Source organism: Oncorhynchus tshawytscha, linkage group LG24 (assembly GCF_018296145.1).
Source record: "Oncorhynchus tshawytscha isolate Ot180627B linkage group LG24, Otsh_v2.0, whole genome shotgun sequence".
Lineage (NCBI taxonomy): Eukaryota > Metazoa > Chordata > Actinopteri > Salmoniformes > Salmonidae > Oncorhynchus > Oncorhynchus tshawytscha.
Genome location: NC_056452.1, coordinates 33,884,967 through 33,898,890, shown reverse-complemented (window position 1 = coordinate 33,898,890; position 13,924 = coordinate 33,884,967). Strand labels below are relative to the sequence as shown.

The 13,924-nt window shown below is 46.7% G+C and overlaps 1 protein-coding gene across 4 annotated transcripts in view; it reads left to right on the top strand.

The window, feature by feature from the left end:
• The window catches only part of LOC112238626 (signal-induced proliferation-associated 1-like protein 2), a 341,137-nt gene that overhangs the window by 205,185 nt on the left and 122,028 nt on the right, over positions 1-13,924 (top strand). For all 4 annotated transcript variants that reach the window (XM_042305703.1, XM_042305704.1, XM_042305702.1 and 1 more), the window contains exon 12: positions 3,085-3,359. In XM_042305703.1, coding sequence (XP_042161637.1) covers positions 3,085-3,359 — 275 coding nt within the window. The remainder of the gene's footprint in view (positions 1-3,084; positions 3,360-13,924) is intronic.

The window sequence follows — 13,924 nt, the reverse complement described above, 5'->3', positions numbered from 1 at the left end:
GTGCTCACTTAGACTCACCTTGTTGTGCTCACTTAGACTCACCTTGTTGTGCTCACTTAGACTCACCTTGTTGTGTTGTGCTCACTTAGACTCACCTTGTTGTGCTCACTTAGACTCACCTTGTTGTGTTGTGCTCACTTAGACTCACCTTGTTGTGCTCACTTAGACTCACCTTGTTGTGTTGTGCTCACTTAGACTCACCTTGTTGTGTTGTGCTCACTTAGACTCACCTTGTTGTGCTCACTTAGACTCACCTTGTTGTGTTGTGCTCACTTAGACTCACCTTGTTGTGCTCACTTAGACTCACCTTGTTGTGCTCACTTAGACTCACCTTGTTGTGCTCACTTAGACTCACCTTGTTGTGTTGTGCTCACTTAGACTCACCTTGTTGTGTTGTGCTCACTTAGACTCACCTTGTTGTGTTGTGCTCACTTAGACTCACCTTGTTGTGCTCACTTAGACTCACCTTGTTGTGCTCACTTAGACTCACCTTGTTGTGTTGTGCTCACTTAGACTCACCTTGTGTTGTGCTCACTTAGACTCACCTTGTTGTGCTCACTTAGACTCACCTTGTGTTGTGCTCACTTAGACTCACCTTGTTGTGTTGTGCTCACTTAGACTCACCTTGTGTTGTGCTCACTTAGACTCACCTTGTGTTGTGCTCACTTAGACTCACCTTGTTGTGTTGTGCTCACTTAGACTCACCTTGTTGTGTTGTGCTCACTTAGACTCACCTTGTTGTGCTCACTTAGACTCACCTTGTGTTGTGTTCACTTAGACTCACCTTGTTGTGTTGTGCTCACTTAGACTCACCTTGTTGTGCTCACTTAGACTCACCTTGTGTTGTGCTCACTTAGACTCACCTTGTTGTGCTCACTTAGACTCACCTTGTGTTGTGCTCACTTAGACTCACCTTGTTGTGTTGTGCTCACTTAAACTCACCTTGCGTTGTGCTCACTTAGACTCACCTTGTTGTGCTCACTTAGACTCACCTTGTGTTGTGCTCACTTAGACTCACCTTGTTGTGTTGTGCTCACTTAGACTCACCTTGTGTTGTGCTCACTTAGACTCACCTTGTTGTGTTGTGCTCACTTAGACTCACCTTGTTGTGCTCACTTAGACTCACCTTGTTGTGTTGTGCTCACTTAGACTCACCTTGTTGTGTTGTGCTCACTTAGACTCACCTTGTTGTGTTGTGCTCACTTAGACTCACCTTGTTGTGCTCACTTAGACTCACCTTGTTGTGCTCACTTAGACTCACCTTGTGTTGTGCTCACTTAGACTCACCTTGTGTTGTGCTCACTTAGACTCACCTTGTTGTGCTCACTTAGACTCACCTTGTTGTGTTGTGCTCACTTAGACTCACCTTGTGTTGTGTTCACTTAGACTCACCTTTGTTGTGCTCACTTAGACTCACCTTGTTGTGCTCACTTAGACTCACCTTGTTGTGTTGTGCTCACTTAGACTCACCTTGTGTTGTGTTCACTTAGACTCACCTTGTTGTGCTCACTTAGACTCACCTTGTTGTGCTCACTTAGACTCACCTTGTGTTGTGCTCACTTAGACTCACCTTGTGTTGTGCTCACTTAGACTCACCTTGTTGGGCTCACTTAGACTCACCTTGTTGTGTTGTGCTCACTTAGACTCACCTTGTGTTGTGCTCACTTAGACTCACCTTGTTGTGCTCACTTAGACTCACCTTGTGTTGTGCTCACTTAGACTCACCTTGTTGTGCTCACTTAGACTCACCTTGTGTTGTGCTCACTTAGACTCACCTTGTTGTGTTGTGCTCACTTAGACTCACCTTGTGTTGTGCTCACTTAGACTCACCTTGTGTTGTGCTCACTTAGACTCACCTTGTGTTGTGCTCACTTAGACTCACCTTGTTGTGTTGTGCTCACTTAGACTCACCTTGTGTTGTGCTCACTTAGACTCACCTTGTGTTGTGCTCACTTAGACTCACCTAGTTATTTTCTTCCGTCTGAATTATATTTTTTACATTTATTTATTTATTTCACCTTTATTTAACCAGGTAGGGTAGTTGAGAACAAGTTCTCATTTACAGCTGCGACCTGGCCAAGATAAAGCAAAGCAGTTCGACACATTCAACAACACAGAGTTACACATGGAATAAACAAACATACAGTCAATAATACAGTAGAACAAAATAAAACAAAAAGTCTATAAACAATGAGTAAAAATGAGGATAAGGGAGTAGACCATGGTGGCGAAGTAATTACAATAGAGCAATTAAACACTGGAATGGTAGATCGGCAGAAGATGAATGTGCAGGTAGAGATACTGGGGTGCAAAGGAGCAAACTAAATAAATACCAGTATGGGGATGAGGTAGGTAGATAGATGGGCTGTTTACAGATGGGCTGTGTACAGGTGCAGTGATATGTGAGCTGCTCTGACAGCTGGTGCTTAAAGCTAGTGAGGGAGATATTAGTCTCCAGCTTCAGAGATTTTTGCAGTTCGTTCCAGTCATTGGCAGCAGAGAACTGGAAGGAAAGGCGGCCAAAGGAAGAATAGGCTTTTGGGGAGAACAGTGAGATATACCTGCTGGAGCACGTGCTACGAGTGGGTGCTGCTATGGTGACCAGTGAGCTGAGATAAGGCGGGGCTTTACCCAGCAGAGACTTGTAGATGACCTGGAGCCAGTGGGTTTGGCGACCAATATGAAGTAAGGGCCAACCAACGAGAGCGTATAGGTCGCAATGGTGGGTAGTGAATGGGGCTTTGGTGACAAAACGGATGGCACTGTGATAGACTGCATCCAGTCAGAGTTGTATTGCATTGAACCTCGTCTGGAGGCTGGTTAACACAATGTCCAAAGAAGGGCCAGATGTAAACAGAATGGTTAAAAGTGTCTGCGTTGCTTTGTGTACATGCTACAGCAGCCCAGGAAGAGATTTTCTATGTTTCAACTATTTATTCAGTGTGTTAGTGTCTTTCTCTATCTCACCCACTGTTACCATTAATTACAAGGTGGTTCTCTTCCTTCTTCCTTTGATCCAGATATGAACAATTGTCCTGCAACATGACCAGTCAGGGGACTGACTCTCTCTCTTCTTCTCTCCAGATAGTGACGCGTGGTTGTGAGACATCTGAGATGACACTGCGTCGGAACGCTCTGTGCCAGCTGGGTTTCCATGTCAACTTCGAGGGCATCGTGGCCGACGTTGAGGCCTTCGGGTTCGCTTGGAAGGCGGGGCTTCGCCAGGGTAGCCGATTGGTGGAGATCTGTAAGGTTGCCGTAGCAACGCTGACCCACGAACAGATGATCGACCTGCTGAGAACCTCCATCGCCGTCAAGGTGGTCATCATCCAGCCTCATGACGATGGAGCGCCACGCAGGTAACCTTTAACCCCTGACCCCTAACCTTACATCACTAACCCTTAACATTGACCTCTGTTGACCCCATACTCTACCCTCTCCTCCCCCAATGACTCATTGAAGCTAAATGTGCTTCTCTTTTGACTTGAATGCAGAACAGTCTGAGTCTGAGGTTAGTGTGACAAATCTGATGGTACTGTCCATGCTGCAACAGAAAGCACAATGGCATAATACACAGTGGTGCAAAAAAGTATTTAGTCAGCCACCTATTGTGCAAGTTCTCTCACTTAAAAAGATGAGAGAGACCTGTAATTTTCATCATAGGTACACTTCAACTATGACAGACAAAATGAGAAAAATAAATCCAGAAAATCACATTGTAGGATTTTTAATGAATTTATTTGCAAATTATGGTGGAAAATAAGTATTTGGTCACCTACAAACAAGCAAGATTTCTGGCTCTCACAGACCTGTAACTTCTTCTTTAAGAGGCTCTTCAGGGACGCCGGAGCACCGCCTGTGTTTGTCTGCTTAGGGACACCGGAGCACCGCCTGTGTTTGTCTGCTTAGGGACACCGGAGCACCGCCTGTGTTTGTCTGCTTAGGGACGCCGGAGCACCGCCTGTGTTTGTCTGCTTAGGGACACCGGAGCACCGCCCGTGTTTGTCTGCTTAGGGACGCCGGAGCACCGCCTGTGTTTGTCTGCTTAGGGACGCCAGAGCACCGCCTGTGTTTGTCTGCTTAGGGACGCCGGAGCACCGCCCTGTTTGTCTGCTTAGGGACGCCAGAGCACCGCCTGTGTTTGTCTGCTTAGGGACGCCGGAGCACCGCCCGTGTTTGTCTGCTTTGGGACGCCGGAGCACCGCCCGTGTTTGTCTGCTTAGGGACGCCGGAGCACCGCCTGTGTTTGTCTGCTTAGGGACGCCGGAGCACCGCCTGTGTTTGTCTGCTTAGGGACGCCAGAGCACCGCCTGTGTTTGTCTGCTTTGGGACGCCGGAGCACCGCCCGTGTTTGTCTGCTTTGGGACGCCGGAGCACCGCCTGTGTTTGTCTGCTTTGGGACGCCGGAGCACTGCTCGCACACGGGAGACAATATCCCTACACTAACTGAAAGAGGAAAATAGTTCAGCTGGGTCTCTGTGGGAGAGAGAGATGAAAGTCAGAGTAAAACCCTAGCTTCATTTCCACAGCGCATCTTAATCCAATCTGAATGTGATTCTCAGAACTATGTGAAAAGATGAAGCACTGCCTTTAGTTTGTGACAGTAAGTATTGTGTCAGAGACAGTTGAAGATCACCTCCCTAACTCCCCCTGACTCCCCCTGACTCACCCTCACTACTCACTGACTCCCCCTGAATCCCACCTCACTCCTTCCTGACTCCCCCTGACTCTCCCTGACTCCCCCTGACTCTCCCTGAATCCCACCTCACTCCCCCTGACTCCCCCTGACTCCCCCTGACTCCCCCTGACTCTCCCTGACTCCCCTGACTCTCCCTGACACTCCCTGACTCCCCTGACTCCCCCTGAATCCCACCTCAGTCCCCCTGACTCTCCCTGACTACCTCTGACTCCCCCTCACTCCTCCCTGACTCCCCCTGACTCCCCCTGACTCCCCCTCACTCCTCCCTGACTCCTCCCTGACTCCCCCTCACTCCTCCCTGACTCCCCCTGACTCCCCCTGACTCCCCCGACTCCCCCTCACTCCCCCTGACTACCCCTCAATCCCCCTGCCCCCCCCCTCACTCCTCTCTGACTCCCACCTCACACCCCCCTCAATCCCCCTGACTCCCCTTATTCCTCCCTGACTGCCCCCTCACTCCCCCTGCCTCCCCCTCACTCCCCCTCACTCCTCCCTGACTCCCCCTCACTCCTCCCTGACTCCCCCTCACTCCTCCCTGCCTCCCTCTGATCCCCTTTCTCCCCCTCACTCCCCCTGACTCCTCCCTCACTCCCCCTTACTCCCACCTCACTCCTCCCCGCCTCCCCCTAACTCCCCCTGCCTCCCCCTCACTCGACACCCTGTAGAGTCCTCGACAAATGGAGCCTGTTCTGAGGGCAGAAGGGAAACTCAATATTACGGAGTGGTTTTGAATGTTTTGTACACTCAGGGTATTTACTTTTAAGCATTTTAAATCATATTAATTTCATTACCTTTTAAAATGGTGATGAGGCCAGGCTGCCACAAAAATATATAGAATAATGTAAACCCCCCAAAAAATATATATACATTTTATATATGGTTGAAGACGGGAGTTTGCATACACCTTGGCCAAACACATTTAAACTCAGTTTTTCACCATTTCTGACATTTAATCATAGTAAAAAGTCCCACCAGCTTCCCACAATAAGTTGGGTGAATTTTGGCCCATTCCACCTCACAGGGCTGTTGTAACTGAGTCAGGTTTGTAGGCCTCCTTGCTCGCACATGCTTTTTCAGTTCTGCCTGCAAATTTTCTATAGGATTTGAGTTCAGGGCTTTGTGATGGCCATTTGCAAACAACCGCAAATGGGTTTTCCAAATGAACATTGACCCCAAGCATACTTCCAAAGATGTGGCAAAATGGCTTAAGGACAACAAAGTCAAGGTATTGGAGTGGCCATCACAAAGCCCTGACCTCAACCCTATAGAACATTTGTGGGCAGAACTGAAAAAGTGTGTGCGAGCAAGGAGGCCTACAAACCTGACTCAGTTACACCAGCTCTGTCAGGAGGAGTGGGCCAAAATTCACCCAACTTATTTTGGGAAGCTTGTGGAAGGCTACCTGAAATGTTTGACCCAAGTTAAATAATTTAAAGGCAATGCTACCAAATATTAATTGAGTGTATGTAATCTTCTGACCCACTGGGAATGTGATGAAAGAAATAAAAGCTGAAATAAATAATTCTCTCTACTATTATTCTGACATTTCACATTCTTAAAATAAAGTGGTGATCCTAACTGACCTAAGACAGGGCATTGTTACTAGGATTAAATGTCAGGAATTGTGAAAAACTGAGTTTAAATGTAGTTGGCTAAGGTGTATGTAAACTTCTAACTTCAACTGTACATATGATATGACTAAATCGGTATGTAAACATATATATATATATATTTGCAATTGGCTCAGAACAGGGCAGAACGGCTGACCCTTGGATGTACACAGCGAGCTACCATTAATGATATGCATGTACATCTATCCTGGCTCAACATGGAGGAGAGATTGGCTTCATCACTACTTGTTATAATGAGAGTTGTTGACAAGTTGAATGTACTGAGCTGTCTGTCTAAACTACTGGCACACAGCTCAGACACCCATTCATACCCCACAAGACATGCCACCAGAGATCTCTTCAGAGTCCAGAACAGACTATGGGAGGCACACAGCTCAAACACCCATTCATACCCCACAAGACATGCCACCAGAGATCTCTTCACAGTCCCAGAGTCCAGAACAGACTATGGGAGGCACACAGTACTACATAGAGCCATGACTACATGGAACTCTATTCCACAGTACTACATAGAGCCATGACTACATGTAACTCTATTCCACAGTACTACATAGAGCCATGACTACATGGAACTCTATTCCACAGTACTACACAGAGCCATGACTACATGGAACTCTATTCCACAGTACTACATAGAGCAATCACTACATGGAACTCTATTCCACAGTACTACATAGAGCCATTACTACATGGAACTCTATTCCACAGTACTACATAGAGCCATCACTACATGGAACTCTATTCCACAGTACTACATAGAGCCATGACTACATGGAACTCTATTCCACAGTACTACATAGAGCCATGACTACATGGAACTCTATTCCACAGTACTACATAGAGCCATGACTACATGGAACTCCATGTACTACATAGAGCCATGACTACATGGAACTCTATTCCACAGTACTACATAGAGCCATGACTACATGGAACTCTATTCCACAGTACTACACAGAGCCATTACTACATGGAACTCTATTCCACAGTACTACATAGAGCAATCACTACATGGAACTCTATTCCACAGTACTACATAGAGCCATTACTACATGGAACTCTATTCCACAGTACTACATAGAGCCATCACTACATGGAACTCTATTCCACAGTACTACATAGAGCCATGACTACATGGAACTCTATTCCACAGTACTACATAGAGCCATGACTACATGGAACTCTATTCCACAGTACTACATAGAGCCATGACTACATGGAACTCTATGTACTACATAGAGCCATGACTACATGGAACTCTATTCCACAGTACTACATAGAGCCATGACTACATGGAACTCTATTCCACAGTACTACATAGAGCCATGACTACATGGAACTCTATTCCACAGTACTACATAGAGCCATGACTACATGGAACTCTATGTACTACATAGAGCCATGACTACATGGAACTCTATTCCACAGTACCACATAGAGCCATGACTACATGAAACTCTATTCCACAGTACTACATAGAGCCATGACTACATGGAACTCTATTCCACAGTACTACATAGAGCCATGACTACATGAAACTCTATTCCACAGTACTACATAGAGCCATGACTACATGAAACTCTATTCCACAGTACTACATAGAGCCATGACTACATGGAACTCTATTCCACAGTACTACATAGAGCCATGACTACATGGAACTCTATTCCACAGTACTACATAGAGCCATGACTACATGGAACTCTATTCCACAGTACTACATAGAGCCATGACTACATGGAACTCTATTCCACAGTACTACATAGAGCCATGACTACATGGAACTCTATTCCACAGTACTACATAGAGCCATGACTACATGGAACTCTATTCCACAGTACTACATAGAGCCATGACTACATGGAACTCTATTCCACAGTACTACATAGAGCCATGCCTACATGGAACTCTATTCCACAGTACTACATAGAGCCATGACTACATGGAACTCTATTCCACAGTACTACATAGAGCCATGACTACATGGAACTCTATTCCACATCACATAACTGATGCAAGCAATACAATTAGATAACACGACAACATACGCACTATACACACGTGCACATGGATGTTGTGTTGTAGATATGTGGTAGTAGAGTAGTGGTCTGAGGGAACACACTTAGTGTGTTGTAGACATGTGGTAGTAGGGTAGGGGCCTGAGGGAACACACTTAGTGTGTTGTAGATATGTGGTAGTAGGGTAGTGGTCTGAGGGAACACACTTAGTGTGTTGTAGATATGTGGTAGTAGAGTAGTGGTCTGAGGGAACACACTTAGTGTGTTGTAGATATGTGGTAGTAGGGTAGTGGTCTGAGGGAACACACTTAGTGTGTTGTAGATATGTGGTAGTAGGGTAGTGGTCTGAGGAACACACTTAATGTGTTGTAGATATGTGGTAGTAGGGTAGTGGTCTGAGGGAACACACTTAATGTGTTGTAGATATGTGGTAGTAGGGTAGTGGTCTGAGGGAACACACTTAATGTGTTGTAGATATGTGGTAGTAGGGTAGGGGTCTGAGGGAACACACTTAGTGTGTTGTAGATATGTGGTAGTAGGGTAGTGGTCTGAGGGAACACACTTAGTGTGTTGTAGATATGTGGTAGTAGGGTAGTGGTCTGAGGGAACACACTTAATGTGTTGTAGATATGTGGTAGTAGGGTAGTGGTCTGAGGGAACACACTTAATGTGTTGTAGATATGTGGTAGTAGGGTAGTGGTCTGAGGGAACACACTTAGTGTGTTGTAGATATGTGGTAGTAGGGTAGTGGTCTGAGGGAACACACTTAGTGTGTTGTAGATATGTGGTAGTAGGGTAGTGGTCTGAGGGAACACACTTAGTGTGTTGTAGATATGTGGTAGTAGGGTAGTGGTCTGAGGGAACACACTTAGTGTGTTGTAGATATGTGGTAGTAGGGTAGGGGCCTGAGGGAACACACTTAGTGTGTTGTAGATATGTGGTAGTAGGGTAGTGGTCTGAGGGAACACACTTAGTGTGTTGTAGATATGTGGTAGTAGGGTAGTGGTCTGAGGGAACACACTTAATGTGTTGTAGATATGTGGTAGTAGGGTAGGGGTCTGAGGGAACACACTTAGTGTGTTGTAGATATGTGGTAGTAGGGTAGTGGTCTGAGGAACACACTTAGTGTGTTGTAGATATGTGGTAGTAGGGTAGTGGTCTGAGGGAACACACTTAATGTGTTGTAGATATGTGGTAGTAGGGTAGTGGTCTGAGGGAACACACTTAATGTGTTGTAGATATGTGGTAGTAGGGTAGTGGTCTGAGGGAACACACTTAGTGTGTTGTAGATATGTGGTAGTAGGGTAGTGGTCTGAGGGAACACACTTAGTGTGTTGTAGATATGTGGTAGTAGGGTAGTGGTCTGAGGGAACACACTTAGTGTGTTGTAGATATGTGGTAGTAGGGTAGTGGTCTGAGGGAACACACTTAGTGTGTTGTAGATATGTGGTAGTAGGGTAGTGGTCTGAGGGAACACACTTAGTGTGTTGTAGATATGTGGTAGTAGGGTAGTGGTCTGAGGGAACACACTTAGTGTGTTGTAGATATGTGGTAGTAGGGTAGTGGTCTGAGGGAACACACTTAGTGTGTTGTAGATATGTGGTAGTAGGGTAGTGGTCTGAGGGAACACACTTAGTGTGTTGTAGATATGTGGTAGTAGGGTAGGGGCCTGAGGGAACACACTTAGTGTGTTGTAGATATGTGGTAGTAGGGTAGTGGTCTGAGGGAACACACTTAGTGTGTTGTAGATATGTGGTAGTAGGGTAGTGGTCTGAGGGAACACACTTAGTGTGTTGTAGATATGTGGTAGTAGGGTAGTGGTCTGAGGGAACACACTTAATGTGTTGTAGATATGTGGTAGTAGGGTAGTGGTCTGAGGGAACACACTTAGTGTGTTGTAGATATGTGGTAGTAGGGTAGTGGTCTGAGGGAACACACTTAGTGTGTTGTAGATATGTGGTAGTAGGGTAGTGGTCTGAGGAACACACTTAGTGTGTTGTAGATATGTGGTAGTAGGGTAGTGGTCTGAGGGAACACACTTAATGTGTTGTAGATATGTGGTAGTAGGGTAGTGGTCTGAGGGAACACACTTAGTGTGTTGTAGATATGTGGTAGTAGGGTAGTGGTCTGAGGGAACACACTTAGTGTGTTGTAGATATGTGGTAGTAGGGTAGGGGCCTGAGGGAACACACTTAGTGTGTTGTAGATATGTGGTAGTAGGGTAGTGGTCTGAGGGAACACACTTAGTGTGTTGTAGATATGTGGTAGTAGGGTAGGGGCCTGAGGGAACACACTTAGTGTGTTGTAGATATGTGGTAGTAGGGTAGTGGTCTGAGGGAACACACTTAGTGTGTTGTAGATATGTGGTAGTAGGGTAGTGGTCTGAGGGAACACACTTAGTGTGTTGTAGATATGTGGTAGTAGGGTAGTGGTCTGAGGGAACACACTTAGTGTGTTGTAGATATGTGGTAGTAGGGTAGTGGTCTGAGGGAACACACTTAGTGTGTTGTAGATATGTGGTAGTAGGGTAGTGGTCTGAGGGAACACACTTAGTGTGTTGTAGATATGTGGTAGTAGGGTAGTGGTCTGAGGGAACACACTTAGTGTGTTGTAGATATGTGGTAGTAGGGTAGGGGCCTGAGGGAACACACTTAGTGTGTTGTAGATATGTGGTAGTAGGGTAGTGGTCTGAGGGAACACACTTAGTGTGTTGTAGATATGTGGTAGTAGGGTAGTGGTCTGAGGGAACACACTTAGTGTGTTGTAGATATGTGGTAGTAGGGTAGTGGTCTGAGGGAACACACTTAATGTGTTGTAGATATGTGGTAGTAGGGTAGTGGTCTGAGGGAACACACTTAGTGTGTTGTAGATATGTGGTAGTAGGGTAGTGGTCTGAGGGAACACACTTAGTGTGTTGTAGATATGTGGTAGTAGGGTAGTGGTCTGAGGGAACACACTTAGTGTGTTGTAGATATGTGGTAGTAGGGTAGTGGTCTGAGGGAACACACTTAATGTGTTGTAGATATGTGGTAGTAGGGTAGTGGTCTGAGGGAACACACTTAGTGTGTTGTAGATATGTGGTAGTAGGGTAGTGGTCTGAGGGAACACACTTAGTGTGTTGTAGATATGTGGTAGTAGGGTAGGGGCCTGAGGGAACACACTTAGTGTGTTGTAGATATGTGGTAGTAGGGTAGTGGTCTGAGGGAACACACTTAGTGTGTTGTAGATATGTGGTAGTAGGGTAGTGGTCTGAGGAACACACTTAGTGTGTTGTAGATATGTGGTAGTAGGGTAGTGGTCTGAGGGAACACACTTAGTGTGTTGTAGATATGTGGTAGTAGAGTAGTGGTCTGAGGGAACACACTTAGTGTGTTGTAGACATGTGGTAGTAGGGTAGGGGCCTGACGGCTGTTATACAGGTACAGAGGGGAAATGTCTCCTCTCCCAGTGGTCTCCAGAGTAGTTAGCTGTAGTGGAACAGAGGGAAATGTCTCCTCTCCCAGTGGTCTCCAGAGTAGTTAGCTGTAGTGGAACAGAGGGAAATGTCTCCTCTCCCAGTGGTCTCCAGAGTAGTTAGCTGTAGTGGAACAGAGGGAAATATCTCCTCTCCCAGTGGTCTCCAGAGTAGTTAGCTGTAGTGGAACAGAGGGAAATGTCCCCTCTCCAAATGGTCTCCAGAGTAGTTAGCTGTAGTGGAACAGAGGGAAATGTCCCCTCTCCCAGTGGGTCTCCAGAGTAGTTAGCTGTAGTGGAACAGAGGGAAATGTCCCCTCTCCAAATGGTCTCCAGAGTAGTTAGCTGTAGTGGAACAGAGGGAAATATCTCCTCTCCCAGTGGTCTCCAGAGTAGTTAGCTGTAGTGGAACAGAGGGAAATGTCCCCTCTCCAAATGGTCTCCAGAGTAGTTAGCTGTAGTGGAACAGAGGGAAATGTCCCCTCTCCAAATGGTCTCCAGAGTAGTTAGCTGTAGTGGAACAGAGGGAAATGTCTCCTCTCCCAGTGGTCCCCAGAGTAGTTAGCTATAGTGGAACAGAGGGAAATGTCTCCTCTCCCAGTGGTCGACAGAGTAGTTAGCTGTAGTGGAACAGAGGGAAATGTCTCCTCTCCCAGTGGTCTCCAGAGTAGTTAGCTGTAGTGGAACAGAGGGAAATGTCTCCTCTCCCAGTGGTCTCCAGAGTAGTTAGCTGTAGTGGAACAGAGGGAAATGTCCCCTCTCCAAATGGTCTCCAGAGTAGTTAGCTGTAGTGGAACAGAGGGAAATGTCCCCTCCCTAGTGGTCTCCAGAGTAGTTAGCTGTAGTGGAACAGAGGGAAATGTCTCCTCTCCCAGTGGTCCCCAGAGTAGTTAGCTATAGTGGAACAGAGGGAAATGTCTCCTCTCCCAGTGGTCTCCAGAGTAGTTAGCTGTAGTGGAACAGAGGGAAATGTCTCCTCTCCCAGTGGTCTCCAGAGTAGTTAGCTGTAGTGGAACAGAGGGAAATGTCTCCTCTCCCAGTGGTCTCCAGAGTAGTTAGCTGTAGTGGAACAGAGGGAAATGTCTCCTCTCCCAGTGGTCTCCAGAGTAGTTAGCTGTAGTGGAACAGAGGGGAATATCTCCTCTCCCAGTGGTCTCCAGAGTAGTTAGCTGTAGTGGAACAGAGGGAAATGTCTCCTCTCCCAGTGGTCTCCAGAGTAGTTAGCTGTAGTGGAACAGAGGGAAATATCTCCTCTCCCAGTGGTCTCCAGAGTAGTTAGCTGTAGTGGAACAGAGGGAAATGTCCCCTCTCCAAATGGTCTCCAGAGTAGTTAGCTGTAGTGGAACAGAGGGAAAATGTCCCCTCCCCTAGTGGTCTCCAGAGTAGTTAGCTGTAGTGGAACAGAGGGAAATATCTCCTCTCCCAGTGGGTCTCCAGAGTAGTTAGCTGTAGTGGAACAGAGGGAAATGTCTCCTCTCCCAGTGATGAAGATGCCCTGTAGTGGAACAGAGGGAAATGTCTCCTCTCCCAGTGGTCTCCAGAGTAGTTAGCTGTAGTGGAACAGAGGGGAAATGTCTCCTCTCCCAGTAGGTCTCCAGAGTAGTTAGCTATAGTGGAACAGAGGGAAATGTCCCCTCTCCCAGTGGGTCTCCAGAGTAGTTAGCTATAGTGGAACAGAGGGAAATGTCCCCTCTCCCAGTGGGTCTCCAGAGTAGTTAGCTATAGTGGAACAGAGGGAAATGTCCCCTCTCCAAATGGTCTCCAGAGTAGTTAGCTGTAGTGGAACAGAGGGAAATGTCTCCTCTCCCAGTGGTCTCCAGAGTAGTTAGCTGTAGTGGAACAGAGGGAAATATCTCCTCTCCCAGTGGTCTCCAGAGTAGTTAGCTGTAGTGGAACAGAGGGAAATGTCTCCTCTCCCAGTGATGAAGATGCCCTGTAGTGGAACAGAGGGAAATATCTCCTCTCCCAGTGATGAAGATGCCCTGTAGTGGAACAGAGGGAAATATCTCCTCTCCCAGTGATGAAGATGCCCTGTAGTGGAACAGAGGGGAATGTCTCCTCTCCCAGTGATGAAGATGCCCTGTAGTGGAACAGAGGGAAATGTCCCCTCTCCCAGTGATGAA